The sequence below is a fragment of the Neofelis nebulosa genome, chromosome 14, assembly GCF_028018385.1.
Source record: "Neofelis nebulosa isolate mNeoNeb1 chromosome 14, mNeoNeb1.pri, whole genome shotgun sequence".
NCBI lineage: Eukaryota > Metazoa > Chordata > Mammalia > Carnivora > Felidae > Neofelis > Neofelis nebulosa.
This window is the reverse complement of record NC_080795.1, coordinates 38,195,503-38,214,113: the sequence shown is the minus strand read 5'-3', so window position 1 is coordinate 38,214,113 and position 18,611 is coordinate 38,195,503. Positions and strand designations below refer to the sequence as shown.

Genomic DNA, 18,611 nt, shown 5'->3' with positions numbered 1-18,611 from the left:
ATATTTTATTTTAGGAGTTTTATGGTTTTAAGTCTTACTTTTAGCTCTTTAATCCATTTTATTTTTGTGTGTTGTATAAAAAAGTGGTCCAGTTTCATTCTTTTGTATAGATTATCATAGATTAATTGACCATATAAGTGAGGGTTTATTGCTGGGCTCCCACTTCTGTTTCATTGATATTTCTTTTGTGCCAGTACCATAATGTTTTGATCACTATAGCTTTGTAGTATAGTTTGAAATTGGAGTGTGATAACTCCAGCTTTGTTCTTCCTCAAGATAGATTTGGCTGCTCATGGTCTTTTTTGGTTCCATACACGTTTTAGGATTTTTGTTGTGGTTGTTCCATTTCTGTGAAAAATGCCATTAGTATTTTTTTATGCTTATTTTTGAGAGAGAGAGAGAGAGAGGCAGGCAGAGAGAGAGGGAGACAGAATCTGAAGCAGGCTCCAGGTTCTGAGCTGTCAGCACAGAGCCTGATGTGGGGCTTGAACTCACAGACTGCAAAATCATGATCTGAGCTGAAGTCGGACGCTTAACCAACCCAGCCACCCAGGTGCCCCAATGCCATTAGTATTTTGATAGGGATTGCATTAAATCTGTAAGTTGCATTGGGTAATATGAAAATTTTAGCAATATCAGATCTTCCAGCCCATGAGCATGGGATGTCTTTCCACTTGTGTCATCTTCAGTTTCTTTTATGAGTGTTTTACAGTTTTTATTTTTTTATTTTATTTAATGTTTAAATTTTTTTTTTTTTTTTGAGAGAGACAGAGCATGAGCGGTTGGGGGAGGGGCAGAGAGAGAAGGAGACACAGATCTGAAATAGGCTCCAGGCTCCAAGCTGTTAGCACAGAGCCTGATGTAGGGCTCAAACCCATGAACTGAGAGATCATGACCAGAGCCGAAGTCGGATGCCCAACCGACTGAGTCACCCAGGTGCCCCGAGTGTTTTACAGTTTTTAGAGTGTAGGTTTTTCACCTCCTTGACTAAATTTATTCCTAGGTATTTTATTTTTCTGATGCAGTTGTAAATGGGATATTTTCTTAATTTCTCTTTCTGATAATTTGTACTTCGTGTGTAGAAATGTAATAGATTCCTGATTTTTAATTTTGTATCCTGCACCTGACCGAATTCACTTAGTCTGATAGGTTTTTCATGGAGTCTTTAGTGTTGTCCATATATAGTACCATGTAATCTGCAAATAGTGACAGTTTTAACTTCTTTCTTACCAGTTTGGATGCCTTCTATTTCTTTTTCTTGTCTGATTGCTGTGGCTAGGACTTCTAGTACTATGTTGAATAAAAATGACAAGAGTGGACATCCTTGTCTGGTTCCTGATCATAGAGAAAAAGCTTTCAGGTTTAACCATTGGATATGATTTTACCTGTGGGTTCATGATACATGGATTTTATTATGTTGAAGTATGTTTCCTCTGTACCCACCACTATGATCTTTTTAATGTATTGTTGAACTTTGTTCACTAATATTTTGTTGAGGATTTTTGCATCTGTTTATCAAGGCTTGAATTTTTTTGTGGCATCCTTTTCTCATTTTGTATCAGGGTAATGCTAGTCTCATGAGTTTAGAAGAATTCCCTCCTCTTCTGTTTCTTGGAAAAGTTTCAGAAGGATTGGCATTAATTCCTTGAATGTTTGCTAGAATTCATCAGTGATGTCATCTGGTCCTAGATTTTTATTTGATGGGAGGTTTTTAATTGTTGGTAACAGTCTCCTTGCTAATAATTTGTTCAGATTTTCTCTTCTTCATGATTCAGTTCTGAGAGATTATATATTTCTAGGAACTTACCCATTTCTTACAGGTTGTCAAATTTGTTTGATGTATAATTGTTAATAGAAGTCTCTTTGTATGTAATTTTTTGTATGTCTGGTATTATTTTTGTAATGTCTCATTATTTGTGATTTTGAGTCCTCTTTTTTCGAGCCCCTTAACTTTATTGAGACTTGTTTTATAGCCCAGAACATGGTCTATTTGAAAATAATTTGTATTTTTCAGTTGTTGATGTAGTTTCTATAATTGTTAAATTAAGATGTTGATATTGTGCAGATCTAAGTGTTTTCTAATTTTTTGTCCAGTTCTATAAACTGCTGAATAGGTAGTTTTATATTATCTTATGTTTTTGTGGAATTGTCTATTTCTTTTATTTCCTTCCATGTATTTTGAAACTTTGTCATTAGACACAACATATCAGTAATTATCTCTTTAGTTGATATTAAAATAGCCACTCCAGGGGCGCCTGGGTGGCGCAGTCGGTTAAGCGTCCGACTTCAGCCAGGTCATGATCTCGCGGTCCGTGAGTTCGAGCCCCGCGTCAGGCTCTGGGCTGATGGCTCGGAGCCTGGAGCCTGTTTCCGATTCTGTGTCTCCCTCTCTCTCTGCCCCTCCCCCGTTCATGCTCTGTCTCTCTCTGTCCCAAAAAAAAAAAAAAAAAAACACAAAAAAAACGTTGAAAAAAAAATAAAATAGCCACTCCAGCCTTCTTATTCCTATTTTTTGCATGGTATATCTTTTTATATCCATTTACTTTCAGCCTATCTGTATATATCTTGCAGGCAGCATATAATAATAGGGTTTTCTTTTTTTAATCCACTTGGTCAATTTATGGCCTTTAATTGCAGTGTTTAACCTAAGAGTTAGCAAACTGTGTCCCTCAGTTCAAATCCTTGTTTAGGAAATTACATTTCATTGGAACACAGCCACATGCTTTATTTTCTGGGCTGCTTTTGCATTATAAGACTGAGTAGTTGTGACAGAGACTGTATGTTCCAAAACTCTCAAATATTTACTGTCAGGTCTTTTATAAAAAAAAGTTTGTTGACTCCTGATTTAGACCATTAACATTTAAGGTGATGTGGTTGGATTTAGGCCTATTATTTTTTATTTTGTTCCATTTTTTTTCTTTTTCTGCCTCCTTTTGGATATTTTTGAATTTTTGTTGGTATTTGATTATATCTTTTGGATTGTTAGCTATATTTTCTTGTGTTTCTAAGTTGCTGGTCTAGGGATTATAATACCTAACTCAGTGTACTTGTTAATATTAAACTACTTCATGTGAAATGGTGATGGTAAGACCTTGCAACCATGTGTAGGTTCCTTCCCTTTCCACCACTGCCCTGACCTTTTTGTTGTAATTGTATGCATCCTATTCTCAACGAGTGTCATAAGTTTTGCTTATAACAGTCATACACTTTTATAAAACTCAGTGGGAAAAACAGGAGGCCATTGTATTTGTCAAGCTCCTTACCCTTTTTCTTTTATTCTTCATTTCTGAATATTAAAGTTTCTGTCTAGTATCATTTCCCTTCAACCTGAAAAACTTCTTGTAGCATTTCTTACAGATCAACGCTACTAGTGACAAATTCTACTAATTTTTTTTTCTCTTCTGAAAATGTCTTTTAACTTCACGAGTATTCCAAGATTTTCCACTGGTTAGGTGTAAGGTGTAAAAAACCTCTCCTCTGTTTCTTTCTCCTCTACTCTCAATACTGTACTATATTCACAACACTTCACTTCTGACATTAGATGTATCATTTTTCCAGATATCAATTCTCTGCAACACCAGCTGGGTATCCTACAATTCAGTTTTCACACTAACTGGAATTAGTTGAGACCCCACAGATTAAGGGCTCAGGGTCACAACACTACCCTTCACTTCAGATGACAGTTGCAAGCAGTAGGTCCCTGGATTACCCAGAATTTCTATCCAAGTTGGCTACAAATTGGAGGTTTCCAAGTTTCCCTTCTTGGATTCGATCATTTGCTAGAACTGCTCACAGAACTTAGGGTAATCTAACATTTACCACTTTATTATATAATAAAAGCTATGATAAAGGATACAGATAAAGAGCCAAATGAAATGATACATAGGGAAAAGTCTAGAAGGATCTCAAATGTGGGAGCTTCTGTCCCTGTGGAGTTGGGGTGTGCCACCCTCCTGGTACATGGATTTGATGGATGTGTTTACCAACCCAGAAGCTCTCCACACCTCATATTTTTGGGATTTTTATGGAAGCATCGTCATGTGGCATGATCACTCATTAGTTCAATCTCCAGTCCCTCCCCTTCTAGAAGTAGGTGGGGGTGGGCTGAAAGTTTCAAGTTTCTAATCATGGCTTGGTTGACAACTGTTGACCAGCCCCTGTCCAGGAGTCCACCAAAAGTCACCTCCTTAGAACAAAGGACATTTCTGTCACCCAGGAAATGCAAAGATATTTAAGAGCTGTGTCAGAAGGAGGATCAGAAACCAAATATTTGAAAAGATGCTCCTAGTATTCTTATCACTTAAGAAATTACAAGGGTTTTAGGAGCTTTGTGCCAGGAACCAAGGACAGAGACCAGTGTGTGTGTGTGTGTGTGTGTGTGTGTGTGTGTGTGTGTATTTTTTTCTCTTTCACAACATGGAGTTCTAGGTTGTCATTTCTTTTGTGTTAGTATTTTAAGTATATTGCTCTGCTGGCTCAGCAAGTGGTCTTTTTTGGTGATAGTTTCTGAAAAGAAATATGCAGATATTTGAAGCATTGTTTTTATTCCCATTTAAAGATAGGGTGGGTCAGTCGGTTGAGCATCCAACTGTTGATTTCTGCTCAGGTCATGAACCCGGGGTCATGGGATCGAGTCACACGGAGTGTGGAGGCTGCTTGCAATTCTGTCTCCCTCCCCTGCTTGTATTCATGCTCTCTCTCTTAAAAAAAAAAAAAAAGGCGGGGGGGGGGGAGTCTATTTTAGATCTTTTTCACCATTACTTAGCACACCTTTCATGCACAGATGTATAATAAATTTTTTTGAATTTACTTTGTATTACATTATAAGTTAATATGAAGACTAGATAGGCTTATTAGGGTTCCATTTTGGCAGGGTCTGAATTGCCCAACAGGTGTTACTGCTGTTATATTTTATAATGTAAGTTCCCTTCACTAGATATAAATAACCAGATGAAAGAAGACATGCATTACCAGTTTTCTGAAATAGTTCTCTCCCTTCCATTTTCCTGGGTTACTTGGCTTCCTTTCCATGTAAAAGGAAAATGGGAGGCAGTATAGGTACTTTCCAAAATTTTTTGCCTTCTCTTTTGCATAGAAATTACTCATATTTTTATAAAATAATGGACCATTAAGGGACATGTAGAAAGAATGAACCAAAAACTGTTCTGGAAGAGTTATGTATTTTGTAACATTGCATTTGATATTTAATATCTATAGAGAGAATTAAATACAGCAGAGATTTCCTGTTGAAGCTCTCAAGTGTTTCCATCTGCAGAAAAAAACCAGACTTTCTGCCTGATCATCCCATTGTACTTCAAAAACCAGTAAGTAGTTTTCTAATTTTATATTCTAAAACATTTTTCTTTAGTATTTTCACTAGATTCTCACTAGATTTTTAATCTTATTATGAAATATAACTCAGAAAAGTACACAAATATATAATATAACCAAACTGTAAGTAATAATAGAATGGAATTGTATTTTTTTAAGAAATATTTTTGCCATTGAAAGATACGGAACATCCCATATTAAATCTTGTAATCAATCCATCTGCAGTTGATTTTACTCTATGATGTGCAGTAGGGGCCAAGTTTTATTTTTTTCTACATGAATATCCGGTCATCCTAGCTCTGTTTATCGAAAGGGTGGTCCTCTGCCACCTTGTGGTAATAGATGTGAGGTGTGTTTCTGGGCTCCCTACTCTTCTCAGTCCTTCTATACAGTAAAACCAGTCATCCCACCACTTCAGTATGTCTTTGCTTGTTCTTAGCGCTTTATATTTCTGTGTCACCATCACATTTCACCAAAATGAATACAATAAATACACATATCTTTTAGGATGTTGATTGGAAAGGACATGCATTTCGCTACCAGACTTGGGTTCAAGCTGTAGCTTCACCTTGTGTACTAAAATATCATTCTAACTTAAGTCACTTGACCTTCGGTGTCTGTTCTGTGATTGTAGATAAGGTTGGTAATCTCTAGTTGTTAGGATTAAATGAAATGTATGGAAGAGCTTGGCATGGTACTTAGCTCTCACTGTGCACTTAGTAAATTGGCTTTATTTCTATTTCGAGTAGAATTTGAGTTTAGAGTTTTCACAAACTACTTTATGTAGGTAAATACTCCATGGAGATTAACTCAGAATATGGGCATGCTGAGAATGGCTCAAATGTGAGATGTGTAACATAACTTCCTGTGCTCTCCATTTTTAGGATTTCTAACCCTTGGGAATCCAAAGCCTTTTTTTTCTCTTAGAATCTTTTGAATTTTAACTTACAGTGTTTCTCAGTGTTTCCTAAAGTCCCTACCTTGTAGAACCCTAGTCAATTTTTCAAAATTTAAGCAGAAATTTGTTTCTTTCAGAATACCTTGCACACATGTCCTTAATGATGTTCACATTTTCCGACCTGTTCAGAGATCTTGATATGTATGAGTAAATCAGTGCTATATATTGTCAAGTTTTCATTTGCAGACTTATTTCATCTCTGACATTTTATTCTGTAAATAAAAGTTTGACATACACATTATTTTGAACAAACCAGGTACCACAGAAACAGAACAGGTTTGAAATACAATCTAGTATATTTAAAAATGAATTATGTTTTATTAAACACAGGAGAACTTTTTGACAAGTTCCAGTTACTATAATACTTTCTATAGCAACATGCATTTAAGATCTGTAAACACTTAATAGGGTCACAGTATTTGGTTTGATAAACTAGTAAAAACTGTATTCATTCAATCTAATTGATAAATTAACTTTTTCTTCTATGTTACAGGAAAACCACCCAAGTTTTAAGTAGCATTTTGAGAACAGATGAATTTGAACATAAAGAATTACTCGTTTTATATTTTGGACACCTGCAAATGAAGTGGACCTAGTAACAATAACTGTAATGGACTGTGACAGTTCAGCTTATTTTTAATTTTGATGGTTGGGTATTTGGTTTCTCCCTAAAATGAGAAAGATATTTTAAACTATAAAGAATTTTCTAATCAGTTTCAACTTTGCAGGCAGTTTCCTGCATAAATTGGGAAGTAACACTGGAAAGTAGGAATTCGGTTAGTAAAGTGGGAAGACTGTATTTATAATTTGCATGCTACTTGCAATTTTTTTTTGTTTTTCATCTCTTGTAATAATGGAATGGAAATGTAAGCTGTAAAGATTCCCAAATATAAAGTATTTGCTATGATGTATATATGGTACATAATTTCTTGTTGCTTTTAAAGTTGCTTTTGTTCTGTTTGCCACTGATTTCATACCAGCATTTTGAAAGGCTCTTTACAATCTCTCCAGAGGCTTAGGATGATTCAGGATGTTCAATGCATAGTTCTCCATGACAGGAAACAGAATCTTTTAATAGGCAGTTCTTTGGTCTCTAGTTTTTCGATAGCATTAAGATTCATAATTACTAGCAGAGATTGACAATTTGGAAACCAGGAAACTGAAGGTGGAGAATAGCTGCTACTTGTTGTGTCTAATCAGACTACATGAACAGAAGTTGGGCAATTGCAAAATAAAACTGATATTTTTATCTCCAAAAGAGGAAAAATTTAGGCATTTGCAAATAATTGAGGTGCATTAAGTTTCAATTCTGTAATTTCTTATAACAAGAACACATGGATGAAGAATTTGGGGGTTTAAGCTTTTAGCTCCTAGAAATTTTATATAATAAATTCCTGCATTTTGTCACTCTGGATGTTACTATTGAAAAAAAGTTTCTTCCAGCATAGTGTCAAAAAAAAAATTGCTGATGTAGATAAAGGTAAGTGTAAACTTTCCCTACTTTTATTTTCTCAGATCCCCAGGTCTACTGGCAAGGCATTTGAGACCATCATTTGGCAGAAAGTTTATCTCATACTGAATTCTGAACTCCTAAAATCAGTACCTTTTTCCTCACTGGTCTTTGGGCTTGTTACCTAGATTTAAGCTTTTAGTCCATGGGAGGCTTCCCATCTTGGTCTAGTTTTCATTACTTTGTTCCCCAGAAAGAGATTTTTTTTTTAATGGGAACAAAACCCCCCATAAATTTATGGGTTAATTAAAAATGATACATTAATACCTAGGGCCCAGATTTTTCACTTATTTTTCTCTCCTATTTTCCCTTTATATACACACACACACACACACACACACACACACACACTGTGTATCCACACACATTCTCACACACATAAAAATTTATAATTTGTGTAAAAGCTGGGGTCAGTATAACCATATTTTTTTGACTCTAGTTAAAAAAACTATGATAGAACCTATTCTAGTTTGGAATCTAAACAGCCGTTCTGCTCAACACTGTTACTGAGGGCAGAAACCTTTTTGAAGTCCTACCACCATTGTACTTCAGAAACTGCCTCATACTTAGAAGACTTAGGTACTTTCTGATTCTAATACTATGTTTTTACTGGCTATAATTTGTATTTTTTTGAAACCATTTATAAACAACCTTTTCAAGAAGAGTTTGTATGTCAGACGCCACTGTATATAATCAGAGTGAGACTGCAAAGACTGTGCTCTTATCTGTTTGCTTTTGTACATGTGTATAGTTTGTTTGAATCATTGTACAACTCCATTAATGTTCTCTGCTTTGTATATAAATTAAAAGAGTTGAGCCAGGTGTTGTTTCATAGTGTTTGTCATCTTTAGAAATGACCAAAGACATACACACATATGTACACATGCACACACACACATTTGTGTGTGTGTGTATGTGTATATATGTCAAAATTTACTGCCCTTGTCTAGTAGAAGCTATGAAAAAAATAATTTAGAGTGAATGAGGACTGAGGGCATACAAAGGTAGTGACAGAAGTTAGTATTTCATAAATTAGTTGGAGAAAATATTTTAGGTCAAATTTTATATTTAAAAAATATAATTTTAGTTCAACTTTCTGAGTTTTCCAACAGTAAAAAAAAAATAAATAAATAAAAGTTTTTTCCTTGAAGACCTACGGCTTCAAAGGAATTTGGATTAGAGAATAACATGGTAACAAACTCCCATAGGTACTGGATTTTCACTAGCAGCATTTACCGGAATAGATTCTATTAAAAACATGTAATATATGAGCTTGTACAGCAGAGCATATTAGGTACACAGTTAACTGTTCTAGTGAAATTAGAGTTGTTGTCATTCTAGTGTTGAGACTGGGAAATGTTTTCCGTCCAATACCTTCCCTAAAGTTTTGTGATTAATGTATAGTTCTTCTTTGTTCACTGAGGTTAAAGTTTTGTTTTTTAAATATTTTGAACTCATTATTTAAGTGCAAATGTCTATTTTTTAATAAGAAATTTAGTCCTGTGGATCAGGTGCCAAAAATTTGAACCTGATTTTCTCAAACTAAGACTGTCCTCTTTTCTTGATTTGTTGAACTTACATACAGGGAATTATGATGCTAATAAATGATATAACTATATATCATTATAGAACTATACAAGTTCCGTTACTAAATGGTACCCTAACTATCACAGAATTGTTCACTTGCAAAAAACCAGTTTATAACCTGACAGGTATATAGAGAGTGTAGATTATAGCCAAGATTGTTGTATACTCCTGTATCAACTTTTTTTCTTTTTAGCTTAAACAACAGAAAGGCATTTTCTCACAGTTCTAGAGACTGGAAGTCCAAGACCACGGTGCTAGCAGGGTTGATTTCTTCTGAGGCCTCTCCTTGGGTTGCTGCCGGCACCTTCTTACTGTGTCCTCATGTGGCCTTTTCCCTGTGCACATGCATCCCTGCCGTTGCTCTCTCTGCACATAAGGACACCATTTTGGAGCATGTATTAGCGTTTTTCAGTGAAGTGAATCCTCAAAAGATCGTGAGTTGGGAATACAGTGAGCATTACTGAAGAATATAAGCTTCATTCACAGAAAACCAGTTACTTAAAAATGACAAAACACTGATTTAACCCCTAGCTTATGACAAATCCACAGAAGCTATCCTATATACTCTAAAAGTTCCCACTTTAATTATTTTTTATCACTTCTTTTTCACAAATTTGTTCCTTTATGTGTACACTTGTTTCACATACTAGGATTTTGCCACGAAAGGGTTTTAGGTTACAATGTAGCAAAACAGCAGACTTCAAAAATTTAGCTAAAATTCACATGAAAGATCTAGAAGACATTTTAGAAGAGTGCACGTCTTAAATATATTAAAAGTATAGTGTAGATTAGTAACTGCAGAGAATTTTCTAATTCACATTTTAGATGAGAATACTTGTTTTTCACTTGGAACCAGGAGGAAAATGTCTAGGAACATCTAGTTGTTCAGGATCCACCATGAAGCTGAAAAGAGAAAAACAAATGTTTAAACGATGGAAATAATTGCCAGGGTGTAATCATTCTTAAAGACTATTTTCTCCCATCTTTAGTCTGCATTATTATCTTTCAAGTCACTATTTCCTAAGCCAAGATGAACTCTTTCTTTGCAATATTTGTACCAGATCTTTAGGCACTTGGTTATAGTCTAATTTTGTTGTTATGAATGAATGGAGCTTATCTTGGGCAATGAGGTCATAAATGTCCTGAAGATGAAATCATGTTGTTGGTGTTTTAATCTACCTAGCTAGTACTCGCAGCGGTTTGGGAGTATAAGACACTTTTACATAACAATTTCATAAAGATTGGGTATAAGCAAGTGGATGTGTTTTAAATATTTTTTTAGTACATCTATGTTGTAAGATTGAAAATGTCTTCCCTAGTGAATATAAATGTCCCAAAGACAAATCTATGGCAAAGTAAGACAGGCGGAATGCTGTGAGAAACAGACAAATGAAAAGGATTAAAACTTGTTTTCAAAGCTGTTAAAGTGACATGCTGGCTGACAACGGGATCTTATTTTCTTGTGTATCTTCTTTTCTCATAAACCACAGGCGTTTCTCCTTTGCCAAGGGATAGTTTGCTCCACAGACCGAATTCTCACACTTCGGTCTCAGTGTTTTATGATGGCTAGTGGGCCTATTTAGCCATACTCTAGTATGACTCATTTTAATTATTTTTATATTCGAGAGTTCTTGGAATAGATTTTGGCTTGTATTTTACATAACTAGATACAGTCTGGTTTTGCTGCTTTATTTCTAAGATGTATTTTAGGTAAACCACTTAGAAACCTAATAAAAAAGCAGTCTTCCAGAAATCATAATTTGTGAGTTAAATTAAAAATACAAACCTACTCCTCTCTGATATCTGTCTTTTCAGATTGTTTTGTAGGTCTAAATATGTACAGCGAAGACACTTTTGTTTTTATTTTTAGCCTTCATATGACAGACAAAATTCATAAAAGTGGTTATTGAAAATAGTAGAAGTCATATGGCCATTAAAACTATAAATAATATTTATAAACTAATTCTAGCTGTTTGTCCAGGGAGGTGTGTCTACTGTTGCAATTTACAAAACTTTCCTATCAAAAAGAATAGGATGCCCCAAACAGATGTTTAAAAAATCTTGTTGGAGGGAGATTTAAAAAATGTGTTAGAAATCAAGCCTTTCTTTTTATTCTTCCAAATTTCAGTAGTCACTGTTGAAAATAGTAAGTATTTTCAAAGTAGTCCACTGTGATATTAAAATTAGTGGAAAATAGGGTAGCAAAAGAAGGCATTAAATTGTATTGAACTTGGGCTCTGAGAACAAGAACTGAACCAGTTTTATTTGAGCCCAGATCTTCTAACGTGGGAAATGCTCTCAGAAAGAGTGATAGAGAAATTTCAGCCGCATTCATGGCTTTCTTATTTGAGGATTAAATCCGAGATACGCAGCAAGGGAAATTCTACAAGTTTACCATCTCTAAGCCAGACAAACCTGTTCTTAAGATCCGGAGTAAGTGAATAGCCAGACGGTAAGTCTGGCTGGAAAGCACTGACCCCTGATCTCACCTACTTTTACTTCCAGAATTTACCTTTTCACTTTCTATTATTCCATCAAAATCCACCCTAATTTTTAAATTCCTACCACTGTACCAAAACTGTTCTCTTGAACAGTGACCTCTGGTCAAATGCAGTTTTCAGTCCCATTCTCTCAAGTCCCAGTTCACTGCGTAGGCCCCTGAGGAGCACTGTGCCTTGCATGTTACTTCTCTTTTGGTTTCCTTGCTACTCAACTACTCTGATTCTCCTACCTTTCAGTGGTTCCCCTTAATTTCCTTAATAAAGGAGGCTTTTCTCGCAACCTTAAAAATGAAGACATTTTCCTAGCCTTCTGTCAGATATCTTGTTTTTACAATATACCCTTTCTCACCAAGCCTGGGCTTCAAATATCTTGCCACAGTTAACTCCTGAAAACTGTATTGGCGAAGGAACTCTCTTGGTAGCTCCTGGTCAGGTGCTGCCTTTTTCCTGGCCTACGTTATTGCATACCTGACCAATCTTTCTCCTCCCATGACATCCACCTTTCTCCATCCTGCCAGTTCCTACTGATTAGAGCATTCACTATCCCTCTCAAAGACCTTTAATGACTTCATATTACTAAGTTCACTCCTCATTGTATTTTCAACCTCATTTCCTACACTTTCTTCTCTTTCCACATGTATCATATATGAGCCTTATGCCACAGTCTTACTTTTGCACCAATTAGCCAAGCAGATTTAACATTTTTTGGATTTGTTCATGGGTACAATTTACCAAAGTATCATCCTCCATATTTATTTGTCCAACTCCCACCTTTTAAGGTTCCAGCTCCAGAGTCCTCTCTTTTATTTATTTTTTTTTTAAATTTTTTTTTTCAACGTTTTTTATTTATTTTTGGGACAGAGAGAGACAGAGCATGAATGGGGGAGGGGCAGAGAGAGAGGGAGACACAGAATCGGAAACAGGCTCCAGGCTCCGAGCCATCGGCCCAGAGCCTGACGCGGGGCTCGAACTCACGGACCGCGAGATCGTGACCTGGCTGAAGTCGGACGCTTAACCGACTGCGCCACCCAGGCGCCCCCAGAGTCCTCTCTTTTAAAAAACCTGTTGAAGCAATCCCTTCTCAAAGTGCACATGCATATTATGACCATTAGTAACTATGTCATATCCTGAGCTTGGCTCTTTTCTGCAAGCTTTGGTCTCTCCTATTGCTATTCATGGGAAGGGACTCCATTTTTACTCTCTACTCTAGCTCTTAGCATAATGTTTATTCAAAGTTAGAACTCAGCCCTAGTAAACAGGCTAAGAACCCCAGTGTCCCCAGTACTTAGCACATATAATAACACTGAGTAAATATATTTAATTGGTGTTTGTTAGGGCAGATGAACAAATGAATTTTGGTTCTCAATTATCTTAAGCCGTGGCTAGGCCAGACTTCTTAGACAAATTCATTTCAGATTTCTCTTTCAATTCTGCTTTACCCCAATTACAAATATTTTAACAGCTATTATAATAAAAATATTTCTAGCATGATTCTAATCTGCAGCCTCTGGGTCACGTATTTCAAATTAATTCAATACACTAAAGTATAGTAAAGCATTTGAATAATTTTTTCAAAATGTCATGATTTGACTTGTACTTCAAGTTTGTTAAATTATTGAAGATGACCAGAAAATGACTAATATTAGGTTTAATATAGCCAGGAATACACATAGGATCAACTAAGGACTCATGACAATAGAATATATAGATCTCTTATTTCCTCCTCCCACTTTCAGATTTTCAGATATACAAAGAAATAATGAAGAGAGAACCACTAATAAACTGTGTGTGTGGGAGAAAGAGCACATTATCCTTTTTTTTTTTCCACACTATCTTTTAAAAAGCAAAAGACCATACAAAAACACATACAAGTACAGTGAAACCAGTATAATTACCAGGAACTAGCATAGTAGATGTGAGTTCTGGAGTTTCCAAGAAATCCACGTTACTTCTTTGGAATGTCTTGCTATAATTCGTCTGAAGATGGCTGTATAAATATAGATTAAGGCTGTGAATTTTTATTAGAGTGCAAAACAGTTCAAATTCAATCAAAATGGCAAGGTTTTAGATGATTTGGATTGTCTGAATACAGACTTCTTTTTATCACTACCTACCCTAAGATAAAAAATAAAGGACGTGTGTAATTTAACAACTGTCGGCAGAAAAAAATATTTTAAAGACTTCTAAAAACAGAATACCATTAGCTCCCTATAGAAGATAAAATAAAAGGAGAAAGACTTTAATTGCAGAAAGAAGTTTAAACATAAGGAAGAATACATTGGCTGCCCCGATGATTAAAAAAATAGGATAGCTAAGAAGAAAGACTATAGATTTTCTCTCCCTAGGAGAAAATAAATAAATAAAAATCACCTTAAAGTGTAGGCCTGGAGTACAGAGTTGAATAAAGTTGCCTTTAAAGCTCCCTTTGGTGTTTAAGATTCTATTGGTGTCATTCTGTAGTATATTTTAAAAATAGTCTCAAAATAAAATTTTGCATGAAATAGGTATTTCCAGGTATTTGTTACTTTCATTACCATAGCTTAAACCCTAAATATGGACTTACTGGAGGGCTATATTCACTGCCATTTAAAACCAACTAGAGTTATTTAATCTCAGAATAGCAAAAATTTTCTTTATCCAATTTGTAATTTTTTAATTAAAAAGATGATTTGTTTTTTTAACTTTGTTGAGGAATAATGGACAAATATGTACATTCAACATGTACAAAATGATTTGATACACATATACACTGTAGAATGGTTATCCAGAGAAGTCGATTTGTTTTTAATCTTTTCCAAACAATGTCTTTAATTTCCATCCCCTCCCCTGCTTTTTGCAGTGCTTAGAGACATTTAGAAAAGGTAAGCTATGATGATATTAACCATTATATAGTTTTATTACAAAACACCACAGAACTTATGAAAAAAAATAGAAAGTAAAATGACTTTCTCATCCTTTCTGTGTCCTTTGTTCACCTGCCCCCCTGACACTTTAGATACCCATGACCCATATCTAACTCTTACTTGATAGCATCAGTAAAATGGTTATACTTAAAGTAGGACAATTACCAAAGGTATTTGTTTCAAGAGGAAAGTGGTTTCTAATCCATGAAATAAATTCCTAAAAATTTGGGATTGAGGAAACTGAGCAAACGACACATTTTAAGGTAAGATAAAGGGAATGGGGCTTTTCCTACAGGTCCTAAAAATATCATGTAGATTTCTCCCTCCTAGCCAAAAAAAAAAAAAAAAAAAAAAAAAAAGGCTGCTTATTACTTACCTATTCCACACACTACTGTTCTCCCAAAACTCATAAATCATGTAGCGAGATTCATTGGAAAGCTTTTGTATGGAAATGCTGGAATGGAAAAGAAAAGGCGTACGTAGCCACAGGAAATTAAAGACAAACAGCAAACTACTTTTTCTAATCATCTCTGTATGTGGTATGAAACAATCTTATCTACTCATACAGGAAACACCCATGGTGCCTGCATGAAAAAGAGAGTTATGTGAAAAATTATTTCAATATGTCTGTTTTGTTTGACATAATTTTTTAATTTTCTGCTTTGGCATCATGAAAACTGTCTCAGTGTATTACAGACATCACAAATATAACTTGTGTAAAATTTCACTCCTTCAAAAGATTATCTGTTGTGTCAGATAATGTCAGAAAAATGTTTTGTGCCACTGCCCCTGCCCTCAAAAGCGCAGCTCTTTGAATCCATCCTGTCACTCCCTATTGCTCTTTCCAAATTCCTGGTCTTACCCCATGCTTGGACGGACAGCTTTTGTTTGGGGTCCTGTTGTTAGCCATGTGAGTCCACACTGCTGCTATATAGCAAGGCTTCTGGCTCGCTAGTGCCCAATGGTCGTCCTCCTCTCCTTCCCTCCCTCCTTCCCCCGCTCTCTCTCTTCCACGTACACACCTCTCAGTTTTCTCTGTTCAACTTTGAGAGTCTACATCCTAGCCATTTAGCCATGATCGTAGTTTGTTGTTGTTTGCTTTCCCAATTTAGGCAAGAAAAATTTGTCCCTTGAAGTTCTTTGACCAGTATGAGAGTGGCTAAAAGCCGATATAGTAGGTTTTGAAGGAGTTGGGTGGGGATGTGCTGAAAAGACATGTTGAGGTAAAGGCTGGATGTAGTCCTGGGGCAATGAACAGCCACTGAAGGATTTAAAGCAGGGAAGTAGCATGGTTAGAGCTGGGTTTTATTTATTTATTTTTTTAAGTTTTTTTTTTTTTTTTAATCTATTTTTGAGAGAGAAAGAGTGTGAGTAGGGGAGGAACAGAGAGAGGGGAAGGCACAGAATCCGAAGCAGGCTTCAAGGCTCTGAGCTGTCAGCACAGAGCTGGATGCGGGGCTCGAACCCATGAACCGGGAGACCGCGACCTGAGCCAAAGTCAGACATTTAACCGACTGAGCCACCCAGGCACCCCAGAGCTGGGTTTTAGAAGATCTTTCTGATGGTGGTCTGAGGTATCCCATGGAGAACAGTCAATACAAAACAGGAAGAGAAGCTAGAAAGGTCATGATACTGCTTTCGTGATTCATGACAAAGATCCAAATTAAGGTAGAAAGGAGGGGGGGACAGATTCATAAATTTAAGGGAGAGCAGGAGACAAATATAAAGATGCCTTTAAAAAATTAATTCCAGGGCCTTCCGGGGGAGATGGCGGAGTAGGAGGACCCTAAGTTCATCTCCTCCCATAGATGGAACTAGATGACACCCCCACCAGTGTAAATAACTCAGAAAATGACCCCTAGACTGGCAGAACAGAATCTCTACAGCTAAATGTAGAGAAGAGACCACATCTCACAGGGTAGGAATACTGTTGAGAGCTAAATGGATCATTGGACCGTTGGCAGAAGGGAGGGACCCATGGCGGTGCAGGGGGGAGAGAAACAGACCCTCACAATGGGAGACCTGCACAGGGAAGATGAATCCCCATAACATCTGTCTTTGAAAACGAGGAGGGCCAAATTTCATGAATTTTAAAAACTAGCAGGACTTAAAAGCTGGAACTTTAAAAAATCAGCAGGCTTGGCTCTGGGTGAGCCCGAAAGGCCGCAGGAAACTGAATCCCCACCCTTAAAGAACACAACAGCCCCCCCGAGATACAGCACAGGAGCAGCAGTTTGAAAAACGGGCTATACTAGAGGAAGATCTGTTGACTACTCTCAGGGCACGTGCTGGAGGGGCAGGGATCACCGGCAGATTTCTGGAACACAGGAGCAGGCGGGTGCCGTTTCACTCTCCTGCTCCGCAGTATAAACCCACAGCCACCGGTGGGAACCAGGGAGGCATGGGTGATCCCTACCTAACTTGCTAATACTCCGCATCCTGCCCCACTGCGGTGCCCCGGGCAGCCCTGCACTTCTGCAGATCCACTGTCTCCAGTCTCAGCTCTGGCAGGTGCAGGTCCCTTGCACAACAGACCGGCACAAACCTTGCTAACATCACACATCCTGCCCCTGTGCGCTTGAGCGGACCTGCCCCCTCCAATACGCTCTTGGCTGGAGCCCACCCAAAGCACCACTCCAAAGTGACTCCAGACCCTGGGAGAGGGCAAGATAACCACATGTACACCAGGCCAACTACAGCCCCAGACGTGGAGTGGGGGCAGACAGCTGGTCTGATTACAGGCCACACCCAACAACAAAAACTCCCCAGGGCAAAAACAGCAAAAGTGCTACTATGTCTCTCTCTGTCAATGCGCGCTCTGACTCAAGCCCAAGGCAGCCTGAGACTGGCCCACCAACAGGACAGGGACCAAATACTGCTGATGACAGGCAAAGAGAGCCATTGCAGGTGACTGGACAGGAGGGAAAAGCGGCTCTGCCGAAACATTAGGGTGCATGCAACACACACAGCGGACACCCCTGAAGTGCCAGCTTCTGGTAAACGGGACACTGCACTGCAGGGCACTACAGGACCTCGTCTTCACGGCCCACTATTTTCAAGAGCAGAAGACAGAGCTGACTTTCCCAACACGCAGACAGAGACAAAATGAGGGGATAGAGAAATATATCCCAAATGAAAGAATAGGGCAAAACGACAGCAAGAGATGTAACTGAAACAGGTAAGTAATATACCTGATAGAGAATGTAATGGGCATAAAGACGCTGAACGTGACAAGAGTAGAGGACCTCAGTGAGACCCTTAACAATGAGACAGAAACACACAAAAGAACTGATCATAGATGAAGAACAGTAAATGAAACTATACACTAGATGGAAGAAAGAGTAGATTAGAGGAAGCAGAAAAACATCAGTGACGTGGAGGACAGAGTAGGGGAAAGCAAGCTGAACAGGAGAAAGAAAAAAAAATAATACAAAAGGAATATAAATTTAGGGAACTCAGAGACATCATCAAGTGTAATAGTGTTCCTATTACAGGGATCCCAGAAGGAGAAAACACAGAAAAGAAGGCAGAAAATTTATTTGAAGAAATCATAGCTGAAAACTTCCCAAATCTGAGGAAGGAGACAGTAAAAGCAGCACGAAAAAAGAAAACAGTTACATACAAGGGAAACCACATAAGGCTATGAGCTGATTTTTTTCTGCAGAAACACTGCAGGCTAAAAGGATGTGGCATGATATATTCAAAGTATTGAAAGGAAAAAGTCTGCAGCCAAAGATACTCTATTCAGCAGGGCTATCATTCAGAATAGAAGGAGAGAGAAAGAGTTTCCCAGACAAACAAAAGTTAAAGGAATTCATCGC

At 37.2% G+C, this 18,611-nt stretch overlaps 2 protein-coding genes across 3 annotated transcripts in view; one reads left to right on the top strand and one right to left on the bottom strand.

The window, feature by feature from the left end:
- The window catches only part of C14H8orf88 (chromosome 14 C8orf88 homolog), a 37,414-nt gene extending 30,214 nt beyond the window's left edge, over window positions 1-7,200 (top strand). For both annotated transcript variants that reach the window (XM_058698511.1, XM_058698512.1), the window contains exons 5-6: window positions 5,218-5,324; window positions 6,783-7,200. In XM_058698511.1, the coding sequence (XP_058554494.1) occupies window positions 5,218-5,324; window positions 6,783-6,806 (131 nt within the window). In that variant the 3' untranslated portion in view covers window positions 6,807-7,200. The remainder of the gene's footprint in view (window positions 1-5,217; window positions 5,325-6,782) is intronic.
- Window positions 7,201-8,183: 983 nt separating this feature from the next.
- Window positions 8,184-18,611, bottom strand: part of NECAB1 (N-terminal EF-hand calcium binding protein 1) — a 197,291-nt gene continuing 186,863 nt past the window's right edge. Inside the window, exons 11-14 of the mRNA XM_058698510.1 lie at window positions 15,167-15,244; window positions 13,783-13,874; window positions 10,222-10,289; window positions 8,184-9,752 (exon numbers count right to left, since the gene is read on the bottom strand). Of these exons, the coding sequence (XP_058554493.1) occupies window positions 10,264-10,289; window positions 13,783-13,874; window positions 15,167-15,244 (196 nt within the window). The 3' untranslated portion in view covers window positions 8,184-9,752; window positions 10,222-10,263. The remainder of the gene's footprint in view (window positions 9,753-10,221; window positions 10,290-13,782; window positions 13,875-15,166; window positions 15,245-18,611) is intronic.